Raw genomic sequence first — 18,150 nt, forward strand, 5'->3', positions numbered from 1 at the left:
TGGACAGCTGATGAAACTGTGGGTTTGCACAACCGAATAATTTCTGCAGGGATTTCTAAGGGAAGCTCATCTGCGTGCTCGTCGTCCTTACCAGGGTCTTGACCTGACTGCAGTTTGGCATCGTAACCGACTTCAATGGGCAAATGTTCACCTTCGATGGCCACTGGCACGCTGCAGAAGTGTGTTCTTCAAGGATGAATCCCGGTTTCAACTGTACCGGGGAGATGGCAGACAGCATGTATGGCATAGTGTGGGCGAGCAGTTCGCTGATATCAACGTTGTGAACAGAGTGCCCCGTGTTGCTGTGGGATTCTGGTATGAGCAGGCATAAACTACGAACAACAAACAAAATATAATTTTATCGATGTCAGTTTGAATGCACAGAGATACCGTGACGAGATCCTGAGGCCCATTGTCATGCCATTCATCCCCTGCCATCACCTCGTGTTTCAGCATGATAATTTATGGCCTAATGTCGTAAGGATCTGTACACAATTCCTGGAAGCTGAAAATGTCCCACTTTTTCCATGGCCTGCATACTCCCCAGACATGTCACCCATTGAACATGTTTGGGATGCTCTGGATTGATGACAACTGGACCCTGTATGAATACTTCGCTCCTACCTTCCTTGACGTAATCAGAGATCTGAATTGGTTGGATCTGTGAAAGTAATAGGATGGCACCTTACTTACACGTATATTTGTGTGTACCTCCAGAAAACAAGGAAGTAAGGATGCATTTCTAAAATATTCAAACAAGTTTCTGGTGGTTCCTGTCAACTAAGAAAAATATAGTTGACAATACAATAAAACGCTGTCTTTGTCTGACATTTAAGTCACGTTCATTTTCAGTTCTATATGAAATAGTTTAAAATATGTATTTTACAAACGTTATAATGACAACTCTGCTAGACTTCCTATTGACATCCAGTTTAAAATGTAAGTGAACGTTGTATACTTTAGAGAGATTAAAGTATGGAATATTTTTTATTGCACTTATGTTAGCCTTTTTAAAAGCTTCTGAACTGGCAGTGATCATGTTCAATGGGTCAAATCAAGGCCAGTCCATTTGGGACTAAATGGACCAAACATAGATAGCTATTTTTGGGCCAAATCAAGGCCAGCCCAAAAATCAACAGCCCAATAAAGGCCAGGGTGGACCAACCTCATTTCAACCAATACTCAATGTCCATATCAATGTCCATGGACGTCCTGTGTCAGTCTGTACTCATTTGGTGGGTGTAGATGGGTGATCTGTAGAAACAGAAAGCCAAACCAGCAATTAGGTAGGTGAAAATAAGTCCTTTTTAGGGATCAACTATGAATCTCATTGGATGGTACTTGAATAATTAATGACATGTAACAGGATGAATTTGAATAAGTGACATATGATAATCAACCTTTACTCACAGAACTTTTGTAAGACTTACATTTTTAGAGAAGAATAACTTTGACAGGGTTTCTCACCCATCAACTGATTGTTGTTAGCTGATTCAGAATTTGAAAAGTCCCCAAAATCATAGAGGAAATAAGAACTGTACTAGCCCCTTTTTAGTTGTGGGTAGGCCTACCTCTGTTGAAAGTAGAACCCCTTTCACACCAAAATCTGGGTCATAACTATGTCAACTCTAACCCAGAATTTTGTGTGGCCTAGTTGACCCCATTCATACTAGCCTCGGCTCCCAGGTTTCGCTCATGTTGTTCTTAAAAGCCTGGGGAAGTTTATATTGAAGAGTAGGTATGAGTGGTGCGCTGATTGCTTGTGGCTGCTGGCTGATTGGTTGTGAATAGATGTGATTTTTCAAAAACAACCACCACCCTATCCTCCTTCATTCTTCAGAACTGCAAATTATCAAGAGTAAGCTGCAGTGTTAGCAAGCTATTATTTAGAAAATTAACATTTCAGCAATTGTTTTGGTTGCAATTTCACTACCCCAGGTCGGAACTAGAGAATATGATTGACTATTCGGTTTCCAATCTCCCGCCTGTTTCACCCTCTAATCCTCTGACTGACAATAACTTTCAGAGGCTTTCATACCAAAGGTATCGCTCTCTGTGGCTGACTCGAGGAAAACTCTAAAAAGAGTGAATACTCACAAATCCCCGGCCCAGATGGCATCCGAGTGTGTGCTGACCAGTTGGCGGGCGTCTTCTCTGACATCTTCAACCTGTCCCTGTCCCAGTCCCAGGCTGTAGTCCCCACTTGCTTCAGGGAGATCGTCATCATCCCAGTGCCCAAGAAAACCAAGGTGCCATGCCCGAATTACTATTGCCCCGTCGCACTCACCCCTGGCATCATGAAGTGCTTCGAGAGGCTGGTCATGGCCTACATCAAGGCCAGCATGCCAGGTACACTGGACCAAATCCAATTTGCTTAGCGCTCAAACAGATCCAATGTAAATAGTCCGGGTGGCCATTTGATTAATTGTTCAGAAGTCTTATGGCTTGGGGATAGAAGTTGTTAAGGGGCGGTATGCGAATTGGAGTGGTCTAGGGTATCCGGGAGGATGCTGTTGATGTGAGCCATGACCAGCACTTTATGGCTACCAACGTGAGTGCTACGGGGCGGTAATAATTTCGACAGGTTATCTTCACTTACTTGGGCAGAGGGACTATGATGGTTTGCTTGAAACATGTAGGTATTACAGACTCGGTCAGGGAGAGGTTGAAAATGTCACTTGCCAGTTGGTTCGCACATGCTTTGAGTACACGTCCTGGTAATCCGTCTGGCCCCGCGGCTTTGTGAATGTTGACCTGTTTAAATGTCTTGCTCACATCGGCTACCGAGAGCGTTATCACACAGTCGTCCAGAACAGCTGGTGCTCTCGTGCATGCTTCAGTGTTGCTTGCCTCGAAATGAGCATAAAAGGCATTTAGCTCGTCTGGTAGGCTTGCGTCACTAGGCAGCTCGTGTCTGGGTTTCCCTTTTGTAATCCGCTTCTGGATGAGCATTTTCTTGTTTGCTTATGGCCTTATAGAGTTGGTTGAGTGCAGTCTGTGGTGGTAAATAGACGGCTCCGAATAATATAGATGAGAACTCTCTTCGTAGATGAGTTTATCATAAGGTACTAGGCTAGCTTTGGTGTACCAAGACATTTCTGGCCAAGACATTTCTAAGTGACCCCAAACTTTTGAACGGTAGTGTACATATTTAGCAGATGTTATTGTGGGTGTAGCGAAATGCTTGTGTTCCTAGCTCCAACAGTGCAGTAGTATCTAACAATTCACAGCAATACACACAAATCTAAAAGTAAAAGAATGGAAGTAAGAAATATATAAATATTAGAATGAGCAATGTCTGAGTGGCATTGACTAGAATACAGTATATACATATGAAATGAGTAAAACAGTATGTAACATTATTAAAGTGTCTAGTGTTCCATGTCTATGTACATAGGGCAGCAGGCTCTAAGGTACAGGGTTAAGTAGACGGCTAGTAATATCATGTTATGCTATGGATGGTTTTGGGGGAATTATGTTGCATATCAATCCATACATTTTAACAAATGTTCTCAGCCATAAACAAGCATCACGGACTGCAGCACCTGCTTGACCCCCTGCGTTTCGCCACCCTCCACCGATGGGCCCCTAGTGGTCCCAGCATACCTTTCTATGGTTGCGTTTCAATTCCCCTCTCCATAAGTGTGCATTTCTACACTCCCCATCATGGATCGAAAACATTGGACTGGTGAAAGAATAGGCTGGAGAGAGTTCCACTATTGTTCTCACACCAGACCACTCCTTTTTAAATCATTGAGGAGACACTTAAGATGGGGACACTTGGGGACACTTAAGATGAGGCAAGGTACTTTAGATGGCCATGCTGGGTATAACACATATACAGTGGGGCAAAAAAGTATTTAGTCAGCCACCAATTGTGCAAGTTCTCCCACTTAAAAAGATGAGAGAGGCCTGTAATTATCATCATAGGTACCGTTCAACTATGACAGACAAAATTAGAAAAAAAATCCAGAAAATCACATTGTAGGATTTTTTATGAATTTATTTGCAAATTATGGTGGAAAATAAGTATTTGGTCACCTACAAACAAGCAAGATTTCTGGCTCTCACAGACCTGTAACTTCTTCTTTAAGAGGCTCCTCTGTCCTCCACTCGTTACCTGTATTAATGGCACCTGTTTGAACTTGTTATCAGTATAAAAGACACCTGTCCACAACCTCAAACAGTCACACTCCAAACTCCACTATGGCCAAGACCAAAGAGCTGTCAAAGGACACCAGAAACAAAATTGTAGACCTGCACCAGGCTGGGAAGACTGAATCTGCAATAGGTAAGCAGCTTGGTTTGAAGAAATCAACTGTGGGAGCAATTATTAGGAAATGGAAGACATACAAGACCACTGATAATCTCCCTCGATCTGGGGCTCCACGCAAGATCTCACCCCGTGGGGTCAAAATTATCACAAGAACGATGATCAAAAATCCCAGAACCACACGGGGGGACCTAGTGAATGACCTGCAGAGAGCTGGGACCAAAGTAACAAAGCCTACCATCAGTAACACACTACGCCGCCAGGGACTCAAATCCTGCAGTGCCAGACGTGTCCCCCTGCTTAAGCCAGTACATGTCCAGGCCCATCTGAAGTTTGCTAGAGAGCATTTGGATGATCCAGAAGAAGATTGGGAGAATGTCATATGGTCAGATGAAACCAAAATATAACTTTTTGGTAAAAACTCAGCATTCTTTGTCCTCCAAACACGACGAGTTAAGTTGCATCCAAAGAACACCATATCTACTGTGAAGCATGGGGGTGGAAACATCATGCTTTGGGGCTGTTTTTCTGCAAAGGGACCAGGACGACTGATCCGTGTAAAGGAAAGAATGATTGGGGCCATGTATCATGAGATTTTGAGTGAAAACCTCCTTCCATCAGCAAGGGCATTGAAGATGAAACGTGGCTGGGTCTTTCAGCATGACAATGATCCCAAACACACCGCCCGGGCAACGAAGGAGTGGCTTCGTAAGAAGCATTTCAAGGTCCTGGAGTGGCCTAGCCAGTCTCCAGATCTCAACCCCATAGAAAATCTTTGGAGGGAGTTGAAAGTCCGTGTTGCCCAGCAACAGCCCCAAAACATCACTGCTCTAGAGGAGATCTGCATGGAGGAATGGGCCAAAATACCAGCAACAGTGTGTGAAAACCTTGTGAAGACTTACAGAAAACGTTTGACCTCTGTCATTGCCAACAAAGGGTATATAACAAAGTATTGAGATAAACTTTTGTTATTGACCAAATACTTATTTTCCACCATAATTTGCAAATAAATTCATAAAAAATCCTACAATGTGATTTTCTGGATTTTTTTTTCTCATTTTGTCTGTCATAGTTGAAGTGTACCTATGATGAAAATTACAGGCCTCTCTCATCTTTTTAAGTGGGAGAACTTGCACAATTGGTGGCTGACTAAATACCTTTTAACCCCACTGTAGGCCATAAAATAACAACAATCGGAAACTATTCAATGATAAATATTAAAATACATTGCCCTCAAAGTATTCACACCCCTTCACTTTTTTCACAGTTAGTTGTGTTACAGCCTGAATTTGAAATGTATTAAATTGAGATTGTGTGTCACTAGCCTACACACTATACCCCATAATGTCAAGGTGCAATTATGTTTTTATAAATTCATTTAAAAATGAAAGCTGAAATGTCTTGAGTGAATAAGTATTCAACCCCTTTGTTATGGCAAGCCTAAGAAAGTTCAGGAGTAGAAATGTACTTAACATGTCACATACACTGCTCAAAAAAATAAAGGGAACACTTAAACAACACAATGTAACTCCAAGTCAATCACACTTCTGTGAAATCAAACTGTCCACTTAGGAAGCAACACTGATTGACAATAAATTTCACATGCTGTTGTGCAAATGGAATAGACAAAAGGTGGAAATTATCGGCAATTAGCAAGACACCCCCAATAAAGGAGTGATTCTGCAGGTGGTGATCACAGACCACTTCTCAGTTCCTATGCTTCCTGGCTGATGTTTTGGTCACTTTTGAATGCTGGCGGTGCTTTCACTCTAGTGGTAGCATGAGACGGAGTCTACAACCCACACAAGTGGCTCAGGTAGTGCAGCTCATCCAGGATGGCACATCAATGCGAGCTGTGGCAAGAAGGTTTGCTGTGTCTGTCAGCGTAGTGTCCAGAGCATGGAGGCGCTACCAGGAGACAGGCCAGTACATCAGGAGACGTGGAGGAGGCCGTAGGAGGGCAACAACCCAGCAGCAGGACCGCTACCTCCGCCTTTGTGCAAGGAGGGGCACTGCCAGAGCCCTGCAAAATGACCTCCAGCAGGCCACAAATGTGCATGTGTCAGCATATGGTCTCACAAGGGCTCTGAGGATCTCATCTCGGTATCTAATGGCAGTCAGGCTACCTCTGGCGAGCACATGGAGGGCTGTGCGGCCCCACAAAGAAATGCCACCCCACACCATGACTGACCCACCGCCAAACCGGTCATGCTGGAGGATGTTGCAGGCAGCAGAACGTTCTCCACGGCGTCTCCAGACTCTGTCACGTCTGTCACATGTGCTCATGTGCTCAGTGTGAACCTGCTTTCATCTGTGAAGAGCACAGGGCGCCAGTGGCGAATTTGCCAATATTGGTGTTCTCTGGCAAATGCCAAACGTCCTGCACGGTGTTGGGCTGTAAGCACAACCCCCACCTGTGGACGTCGGGCCCTCATACCACCCTCATGGAGTCTGTTTCTGACCGTTTGAGCAGACACATGCACATTTGTGGCCTGCTGGAGGTCATTTTGCAGGGCTCTGGCAGTGCCCCTCCTTGCACAAAGGCGGAGGTAGCGGTCCTGCTGCTGGGTTGTTGCCCTCCTACGGCCTCCTCCACGTCTCCTGATGTACTGGCCTGTCTTCTGGTAGCGCCTCCATGCTCTGGACACTACGCTGACAGACACAGCAAACCTTCTTGCCACAGCTCGCATTGATGTGCCATCCTGGATGAGCTGCACTACCTGAGCCACTTGTGTGGGTTGTAGACTCCGTCTCATGCTACCACTAGAGTGAAAGCACCGCCAGCATTCAAAAGTGACCAAAACATCAGCCAGGAAGCATAGGAACTGAGAAGTGGTCTGTGGTCACCACCTGCAGAATCACTCCTTTATTGGGGGTGTCTTGCTAATTGCCTATAATTTCCACCTTTTGTCTATTCCATTTGCACAACAGCATGTGAAATTTATTGTCAATCAGTGTTGCTTCCTAAGTGGACAGTTTGATTTCACAGAAGTGTGATTGACTTGGAGTTACATTGTGTTTTTTAAGTGTTCCCTTTATTTTTTTGAGCAGTGTATTAAGTTGCATGGACTTACTCTGTGTGCAATACTAGTGTTTAAACGGAATAAAGCTAAGCATAGGCAAAATCTTGAAGGAAAACCTGGTTGTCTGCTTTCCAACAGACACTGGGAGACAAATTCACCTTTCAGCAGGACAATAACCTAAATCAAAAGGCCAAATATACACTGAAATTGCTTACCAAGACGACATTGAATGTTCCTGAGTGGCCTAGTTACAGTTTTGACTTAAATCGGCTTGAAAATCTATTGCAGGACTTGAAAATGGCTGTGAAAACTTGACAAAGCTTGAAGAAAAAAATAAATAATAATTATTATCCAGATTTTATTATCCAAATATTTTACAATCCAGGTGTGCAAAGCCCTTAGAGACTTACCCAGAAAGACTCACAGCTGTAATTGCTGCCAAAAGCGAATCTAATATGTATTGACTCGGGGGTGTGAATACTTATGTAAATTAGATATTTCTGTATTTCATTTTTTATCAATTTGCTATTTAATACATTTTGAATTCAGGCTGTAACACAATAAAATGTTGAATAAGTCAAGGGGTATGAATACTTTCTGAAGGCACTGTAAGCACTGCAGAAGCAGATGTGCTTGTAATCTAACATTTGACTGTCTGTTTGTCTTTGTGAAGTAGAGCTGGGCCCGGTTTCCCAAAAGCATCTGAAGGCTAAACGTTATTTCTGGCTCAATTCTTGGACCGTGTGGACCTGGGCCCCAGCTGCAGCTGAGGCGTGGGTAGAGAAATGAGGCCATGGTAGTGCTGTGGTGTTAGCCAGCCCTCTCTGTAGTAATACGTATAGAGGAGAGGGAGGAGGCTGCGTGTGAGTAAGCCCTTGTTCCCCGCCTCCAGTCAGCTGTTTGAGTTGTAGAAAATCAGTCAGCCACTAAGATGACGCCGCTTAAGCCTCTGGAACGGGTACTGTATATCTCTCTCTCTCTCTCACTCTCTCTCTCTCACTCTCTCTCTCTCTCACTCACTCACTTCGGGCCAAATCCTAATTACAGTTACGTGCAACTCGAATGCTCATTCAAATATTCAATATACAGTACATCAATAAAGGATTCGTTGTCTCTCTCCACATTCATATACTGAACGAGGCTAAACATAATCACCCTCATTCTGGCCATCCTAGATGCTGACATCAATGACTAACCTCCTGTAGGATTTCCTCAGGATGATTGTATACAAGGGTAGCAGAGAGGAGCTTGACATATGGAAGCATTAATAGCTCTCTCTTCTCTGCATTCTTCAAACATGGACTGTGTACAGTCAGCAGAGTTGTCATTGTTGATGTTCTTAGTTGTTACTGTACAAATTACGTTATTTTGCTTTTACGAGAAGCTGTAAATTCTAGATGGCATCTGAAAAATGAAGGAAATTTGGTCAAATGTGACAGGTAAATAATAGAAACACTGGTGTCCTGTCTGGCAAGAATAAATTAATGAATGCAAAGCTTAACTGCCCTGTTTTAGTCATTGGACCTGTGTTAGCCTCAATTACCACGTTTCCAACCACTTCTTGTGGATGAATTACCTGACGCATTAAAAAATGGGCTGTGAAACAGGAAATGTCGGTACAATTTTATAAATGTCGACAATTTGTTCATTCGACATGGTGGGGTCTTTTTGGTATGTGGGAATTTAACCGAAAAATACATTTGTATGTGCACTACATCATCACGCACAGCCCGTATTGTTTAATGCAGATTTTTAAATATTCAGCCTGAAAATCTGTCGCCAATTGGATGGAAATTCACCTAATATGGTGAAAATAGTTTTGTTCTACCAGTTTTCATCACTAGCTAGGTTTCCACCCACAAAAAAATATGTGCATTTACCAGAAGTAGTGTGTTTCCATCAAACTGGCTTGTTGCGAATAGCAAGCTGTGTGTAATGAATAAATACTTTTAAAAAATACTTTGTCCTATAACTTTTCATTTATCGAATAAAAACAGAAGTTCTTTGTATTTCTATCCCATGTTTTATTTTGTCAATGGTTTTGCCACAAAAAGCCTTGCGATAAATGGCAAATTTGCCCATGCACTCTTGCCAATAGCTCGCAGATATAGTGCAGAGGGTACATTATGAGATTATGGATAAGAGCAACATAATATTTATTTTTCAAATGGCAGCCAAACACAAATTAAGCATACGAATTAAGACCCTTGATATTTATTGGAAATGAGCATCAATCTCATCACCGTGCATTTTCACCACCATGTGAAGTTCATCATTTATTTCATCTGTAGCCTAATAAATTGTGCATTCTTTTCCAAGTCATAGTCAGTGGACCACACAGCATCAATTGACTGTAGTTTACTTGACAGTTATTCTATCAACAATAGAATAAAAAAAAGCTTTTCCACTGCCGTTGTCGCATGATCTATTTCACTGACTAAAAAATCATTCCTCCCTGTTGAACGTACATTGTTTTGTCGACATTTAGGGAAGTTTACTGTTTCCGTCATGCCTATAGTGATTTTTTTTCATTTATTTATCCGACACGTACTTGACGCGCATAAAAATGGTTGTATGGAACATAGTTATAGTCACATAAGCATTCGGTCCATTTCCAATATATCATTGGGCTGTTGATACTGTATGAGCGACACCAAGGATAAATAGTATTTATTGGTGGACTATATATACCAAACATTAGGAACACCTTCCTAATATTGAGTTGCATCCCTGCCTTTTGCCCTCAGAACATCCTCAATTTATCGAAACCGTTCCACAGGAATGCTGGCCCATTTTGACTTCAATGCTTCCCGCAGTTGTATTTATTTGTATTTATTAGGGATCCCCATTAGCTTCTACCAAGGCAGCAGCTACTGTTCCTGGGGTCCAAACACATTAAGGTACTTACATCACACATAAAACAAAATATAAAACGGTACATAATAAGACATTATTACACCACTACATATCTACAATACAAAATGTATAATACCACCATACAACAATATTACAATATACGTGTGCTAGCGCTTGTGTGCATGCGCCTGTGTCTGTACCTGTGCGTGTGTGTGTGTGTGTCTTCACAGTACCCACTGTTCCATAAGGTGTATTTTTATCTGTTTTTAAATCTGATTATACTTCTTGCATCAGTTACCTGATGTGGAATAGAGTTCCATGTAGTCATGCCTCTATGTAGTAATGTGCGCCTCCCATAGTCTGTTCTGGACTTGGGGAATGTGAAGAGACCGCTGGTGGCATATCTTGTGGGGTATGCATGGGGATCCGAGCTGTGTGCTAGTAGTTGTCTAGTTGGCTGGATGTTCTTTGGGTGGTGGACCATTCTTGATACACATGGGAAACTGTTGAATGCAAAAAACCCAACAGCGTTGCAGTTCTTGACACAAACCGGTGCGCCTGGCACCTACAACCATTCCCCGTTTAAAGGTACTTCAATATTTTGTCTTGCCCATTCACCCTCTGAATGGCACACATACACAATCCATGTCTCAATTGTCTCAAGGCTTAAAAATCCTTCTTTAACCTGTCTCCTTCCCTTCACCCTTCATTTGGCTCCGAGTGGTGCAGTGGTCTAAGACACTGCATCTCAGTGCAAGAGATCACTGCAGTACCTGGTTTGATTCCAGTCTGCATCACATCTGGCCGTGATAGGGAGTCCCATAGGGCGGCGCACAATTGGCCCAGCGTCGTCCGGGTTTTTACCGGGGTAGGCTTCATTGTAAATAATAATTTGTTCTTAACTGACTTGCCTAGTTAAATAAAGGTTCAATTAAAAAATATATATTTTTTTACTGACTGAAGTGGATTTAACAAATTACATCAATAAGGGATCATAGCTTTGAACTGGATTATCCTGGTCAGTCTATGTCATGGAAAGAGCAGGTGTCCTCAATGTTTTGTATACTCATGTGAAAATGTAGAGTTTCCATCAACTTTGCTCGAGCGCAGTGTAAATATCAAAGAACACCACCGTTCATGGGCAGAGTAGTGGGTGAAACCATTCACTTCAGGAAAAAAGTGTGATATTAATCAAGTTTCCGTTTATTATGTGTTGTCGAATTCATACAAATATTTACTGCAACTGTAGTAGCAATACGAGAGGTCTTCAGATTTACCTTTTTTGTATTATTTTCCTTGAAAGAAGAACTAGTGGGTTTTCTCCACTATTTGGAAAGTTGGTCTGCCTGCTCTTCAGTCTGGGAGCAGGTTCGTGTCTCCTCCCTCTGTACATATAAACAGTTTAAAACTGTATAACACAATAGTGTCTTTTGAAAACTGGTTAATATATCCCAAAGTCAATAGCGAATGGGATTATGCATATATTTATGTTGCCGTTAATGTATTTAAAACCTATTTCGGCAAGTTAACCAAGCTATTTTTACTTGACCTTTTATTTAACTAGGCAAGTCAGTTAAGAACAAATTCTTATTTACAATGACGGCCTACCCCGGCAAAACCCTAACGACGCTGTGCCAATTGTGTGCCACCCTTTGGGACTCCAAATCACGGCCGGTTGTGATACAGCCTGGAATCGAATCAGGGTCTGTAGTGACATCTCTAGCACTGAGCTGTAGTGCCTTAGACAACTGCTTGAGAGAATGTGTGTGCATTACCGGTGGAGAGCTTTGAAAACGGGTGAATGGCGAACTTGATTGTGATTGGTTACACCTCCCTTGTCTCTGCGAGGACTAGTTAACTTAGAACCGGGCTCAGAGTATTCACGCTTGGGTTTCTGAAGGCTTATGCTTTTTAATATGGTGGGATCTGGCTAAATGTGTGGTGAGAGAAGGCAGGGATATTATATAGGGGAGAGTGGAGCTCAATTTATCCCAATCTCCCCGACAGATGATCACCTTTGTGCCTCCTTAATTGACATGACTTAAAAATGATAGCGCTATTATAACCATATGAAGGAATACTAGTTCTGGGAGAAGACTCAGTCATCAGGTGACAGCCAACTGGTGGAACGGGACAGAACGCCCACAGCATCAGCTGAGCTTTGCTACCATTCAGATTTGGTCAGTTACTGAATCCCGGGGCTGTATTATGTAGGAGTGCTGTTCTAGGATCAGTTTAGCCTTTTAAATCATAGTGATTATAAGATTATTATGGACAAGAGGGACCGGATTCTAGATCAGCACTCCTACTCTGAGACCCACAGTTCATTCACTGACTCTTGTCTGTTTCTCCCTACTGCAGGTGATGTGTCTCCCATCAGCATGTCTCCTATCAGCCAGTCCCAGTTCATCCCACTGGGGGAGATCCTGTGTCTGGCTATCTCAGCCATGAACTCTGCTCGCAAGCCCGTCAGCCAGGAGGCCCTGATGGAACACCTCGCCACCTGCTTCCCAGGTAAAGTAGCTACAGGGTGAAATTTATAGCGTTACCCATAGACTTACAGTCATTGCGCTATCTGATAGTATCTGCAGTGGGGCAAATGCAAAACTAGCCCAAGAACAATGTCTAGGGGCAACTTCACCCTATACAGTAGACCTATATTACACCCCAAGGCTGTGTTGATTAGGCACAAAATGGAAGAAACAAACTGAAATAGGGAGGAACTGACTTGCCTTCTCCAATAAGTAATGTTCATTTTCCATTGTGAAATATTTTTAAACACTTTCTGTTGCGTGCCCTAATTAACACAACCCCTGCAACCCCCTAAACACACACACACACACACACACACACACACACACACACACACACACACACACACACACACACACACACACACACACACACACACACACACACACACACACACACACAATGTCCTTATGGTAGTGTATGCATTCATGGCCCATTGATAGTTGTAGAGAGGCAGTTTGTTAAAGGCATTCAAAATCCCTGTCCCCTTCACTCATTCCAGGGTTCTGAAAACAGATCATAATACCACGCTGCAGCGTGAGCAAAAATACTGAGCAAAAATATAAACGCAACATGCAATGATTTCAAAGGTTTTACTGAGTTACAGTTCATATAAGGAAATCAGATAATTGAAATAAATAAATTAGGCACTAATATATGGATTTCACATGACTGAGAATACAGATATGCATCTGTTGATCACAGATACCTTTAAAGAAAAAAAGGTAGAGGTGTGGATCAGAAAACCAGTCAGTATCTGGTATGACACATCTCCTTCGCGTGGAGTTGATCAGGCTGTTGATTGTGGCCTGTGGAATGTTTTCCCACTCCTCTTCAATGGCTGTGTGAAGTTTCTGTATATTGGCGGGAACTGTTGTGCACGTCAATCCAGAGCATTCCAAACGTGCTCAATGGGTGACATGTCTGGTGAGTATGCAGGCCAGGAATTGTGTACAGATCCTTGTGACTTGGGGCAGTGCATTATCATGCTGAAACATGAGGTGACGGCGGCGGATGAATGACACAACAATGGGCCTCAGGATCTCGTCACGGTATCTCTGTGATTGAAATTGTATTTGTCATATGCGCCGAATACAACAGGTGTAGACCTTACAGTGAAATGCTTACTTACAAGACCTCAACCAACAATGCAGTTTTAAGAAAAATTCCTACAGAAAATAAGAAATAAAAGTAACAAATAATTAAAGAGCAGCAGTAAAATAACAATAGCGAGGCTATATACAGGGGGTACTGGTACAGAGTCAATGTGCGGGGGCACCAGTTGGTCAAGGTAATTGAGGTAATATGTACATGTAGGTAGAGTTATTAAAGTGATTATGCATAGATAATAACAGAGAGTAGCAATACAAATAGTCTGGGATAGATGGGATAGAGGTCATGGATGGCAGGAAGCTTGGTCTCAGTGATGTACTGGGCCGTACACACTACCCTCTGTATTGCCTTGCGGTCGGAGGCCGAGTAGTTGCCGTACCAGGCAGTGATGCAACCCGTCAGGATGCTCTCGATGGTGCAGCTGTAGAACCTTTTGAGGATCTGAAGACCCATGCCAAATCTTTTCAGTCTCCTGAGGGGGAATAGGTTTTGTCGTGCCCTCTTCACGACTGTCACGTGGAGAGGTATACGCCCACTAAAAACCACTCAGCACCTAGAGTGATGGAGTAGCCACTATTCCCACGAAAAATGAGTGATGTAGGCAAAAACAGTGGCAGTGATAGCCATGGAGAAGGAGCAGCTTCCAACAAAGAAATTATTGATAAAAAGGCTTCAACTGTTTCAGATATTTGGAAGTGGTTTGGCTTTTTGAAGTCCGACAAAGAGCAGAGCAATGTTCGGCGCAAATTGTGCCGTAGACAGGTGGCTACCAAGTCTGATAATACGACAAACCCTTTTCACCTTTTTGAAGCAAAATCACTTTGGAACATGCAGAGAGTTTGTTTATGCAACGGTATTGATAAACGCCCCTCAAGCACCGGCCAATCTTGGGATGTTCGCCCGAAGCAGTCAACACTGACAGCGTTTATGCCCTACGAGCAAACATCAAAAAGTCACAAAGACATCACAAATGCTATTATACATTGCATTGCTAAGGACATGTTACTAATTAACACAGTTGAAAAGGAAAGTTTCAAGAGGTTTTTCAATTTAATTGTCCCCAGGTACGTGCTCCCTGGCCACAAACATTTCTCTCAAACCGCACTGCCTAAACTCTACGCCGAATGTAGGGAAAAAGTTGAGGAACAGCTCAAGACAGATTTTGCGTATTTTGCTACTACTACCGATCTGTGGTCTAGTCACACGTCATATTAGCCTCACTATCCACTATATTGACAAAGAGTGGAATCTTCAAAATAAATGCCTTCAAACATCATACTTTCCCAATGACCAATGGGTGAAGCTATAGCAGAGGGGCTCATTGATGCTCTCGCCTCCTGGGGACTCAGTCAAGACAGACAAGTCTGCATTACAATGGATAGTGGTGCCAATGTGGTGAAGGCCGCTCAAATCAACAAATGGACCCGACTGCAATGTTATGGACATCGTCTGCGCTTGGCCATTGGTACGTAACCTTGTCAATTGTGTATATTGAAGTGATTGGTTAGATGAAACTAAAATGTGCTTTTTTTTCATCTACTGATTCAAGTTAAATATTACATTTGTACATAAATAAAAGGGATTATTGTGATTTTGTCTTGATTTCTCTTAGAGGGAGTGGGTAGAGACAAACGGGTGGATCGAGCAATTGGAGTGAGTAAGAAAGTGGTAGGTGCCTTTTCCTATTGGTCAAAAAGAACACAACCAACCCCAGCACAAGTTGGTGACAGTCGCCTACCAGGTGGGGATCACTTCAAAAGATGGTGCAAAGAGTACTGGAGCAGAAGAAAGCCATTTCACAGGTATTGTGCAGTGGCAAGAAGACCCGGCACTTAGCTCCCACCTACACAGATATAGATGTTCTTAAGTCCATCAACCCGGGCATTGACCCCACTACTAGAATTCCCAGATGCTCTGTCTGGTGAGTCTTATGTCAGAGTGTCTTACCTGAAGCCAGTACTACACCTGTTCAATACAGAGGTCATGAAACCTGATGATGGTGAAACAGAGCTCACCCAAACCATCAAAACGATAGTCATGGACTAGCTGAATGAGAAATAGGATGACCTAGCCACAGATGACCTCCTGGCCTCGTTGGTCGACCCTCGGTTTAAAACACATTACATCAAAGAGGAGAAGGTGGGCCACATAAAGGAAAGAGCTGTCTCAAAGATGGTCAATGAGGGACATGCAAAACCCAAGCCCGGCACAGGGAGATGTTGCTGCTGCTTCACCACAACTGCCAGCTAAAAAGAGAAAGTCACTGGACATTTCTTTCAAAAAACCTTCTTACTACAGGTCTTACTGAAATCCAGCTGGTAGAAAAGGAACTCAGCTGCTACTGTCAGTCTCCTGATGCTGACAGTGAAACCAATCCACTGGACTGGTGGAAGATCCACCAAATAAACTTTCCCAAATTTAGCCACCTGGTAAGCGCTACCTGTGCATTCCTGCGACCAGCTCCCCATCAGAGCGTGTTTTTAGCACAGGTGGCAGCATAGTGAAGGGATTTAAAGCCAGCGACCGTAGACAGACTTGTCTTTCTTTCAACTAACCCGAGTTCAACTGTGATGTGCCATTAGGCTAACAGTTATAATGCATATTGACTTGCACTGTTAGTTTTTTTTATTTTTTATTTCTTGTTCATAACTTAGAGCTTTAAAGAAAATTGGAGTTAATGTTATTGGTGAGTTCTTCTACTTCTGACAATAAATAAGAAGCATTAAAGCCTTTGGTTTGTTCAGGCAGGCTTGAGTCTGAAGCAGATATGCACCTTTTGTAACGGCGTTCCTCTTCCTCTTCATCCGAAGAGGAGGAGCAGGGATTGAACCAAAATGCAGCTTCGTGATCTGACATGATATTTATTGAACAAGACAAAAACGAACAATACTTGAATAACTAACAAAAATAACAAACGACGTAGACGAACCTGAACATAAGAACTTACATGACACGAAGAACGCATGAAACAGGAACAGACTACATAAACCGAACGAACGAACAAACAAACCGAAACAGTCCCGTGTGGCGCAACATACATAGACACAGACACAGGAGACAACCACCCACAACAAACAATGTGAAAACACCTACCTTAATATGGCTCTCAATCAGAGGAAATGAAAACCACCTGCCTCTAATTGAGAACCATATCAGGTCACCCATTAACCAACACGAAACACATAACATAGACTGCCCACCCAAACTCACGCCCTGACCGACTAACACATACAAAATAACAGAAAACAGGTCAGGAACGTGACACCTTTTAAACATTATTTGTTTAATTTCGTGATAATTATCGTTATTGAATGAAAAAATATATATATATCGTGATAATTTATTTGCCATAACACCCAGCCCTAGTAGATAGTGTGGTCTACAGCTTATCATGAGATACTCTACCTCAGGCGAGCAAAACCTCGAGACTTCCTTAGATATCGTGCACCAACTGTTGTTTACAAATATACATCGACCGCCACCCCTTGTCGTACCGGAGGCTGCTGTTCTACCCTGCCGATGCAGTGTAAACCCTGCCAGCTGTATGTTATTCATGTCGTCGTTCAGCCACGACTCGGTGAAACATAAGATATTAGTTTTTAATGTCCCGTTGGTAGGATATACGTGCTTTTAGTTTGTCCACTTTATTATCCAGCGATTGTACGTTGGCCAATAGTACCGATGGCAAAGGCAGATTAGCTGCTTGTCTCCGGATCCTCACAAGGCACCCCTATCTCCTTCCGCCAAAACCTCAGTCTCTTTCTCCTGTGAATGATGGGGATGAGGGCCTGTTCGGGTGTCTGGAGTAAATTCCTCTCGTCCAACTCATTAAAGAAAAATTATTTGTCCAATTCAAGGTGAGTAATTGCTGTTCTGCTGTCCAGAAGCTCTTTTTTCGGTCATAAGATGTTGTGCTGCAGAATGAGGACCCAAAAGCGACGTAATAGTAACAGAGTCTTTATTCCAGAATAAAACAAATAATGATTCTCCTGGATACTATCCTCTCGTCAACAGAGAGGAACGACTGGAGACGCGACCACAGACTGCAGGTCGCTTCAGGAAGGCACTGGCCGTAGCTGACATTGACACCTGCTCACACGCAGCATCTGAAGAAGGCAAAGAACACGACAGGGCGGAACAAGGACACAGGAACAGCAAACGTCAAACAAGAATCCGACAAGGACAGAAGCGGAAAACAGAGGGAGAAATAGGGACTCTAATCAGAGGGCAAAATAGGGGACAGGTGTGAAAGAGTAAATGAGGTCGTTAGGAGAATGAGAAACAGCTGGGAGCAGGAACGGAACGATAGAGAGAGAGAAAGAGGGAAAGAACCTAATAAGACCAGCAGAGGGA

General features: G+C 42.9%; 1 protein-coding gene across 1 annotated transcript in view; it reads left to right on the plus strand.

Annotated features, from left to right (window-relative positions):
• Window positions 1-18,150, plus strand: part of LOC120034703 (storkhead-box protein 2-like) — a 73,049-nt gene that overhangs the window by 26,426 nt on the left and 28,473 nt on the right. Inside the window, exon 2 of the mRNA XM_038981310.1 lies at window positions 12,514-12,666. Within this exon, the coding sequence (XP_038837238.1) occupies window positions 12,514-12,666 (153 nt within the window). The remainder of the gene's footprint in view (window positions 1-12,513; window positions 12,667-18,150) is intronic.

Source organism: Salvelinus namaycush, chromosome 42 (genome assembly GCF_016432855.1).
Source record: "Salvelinus namaycush isolate Seneca chromosome 42, SaNama_1.0, whole genome shotgun sequence".
Classification (NCBI taxonomy): domain Eukaryota; kingdom Metazoa; phylum Chordata; class Actinopteri; order Salmoniformes; family Salmonidae; genus Salvelinus; species Salvelinus namaycush.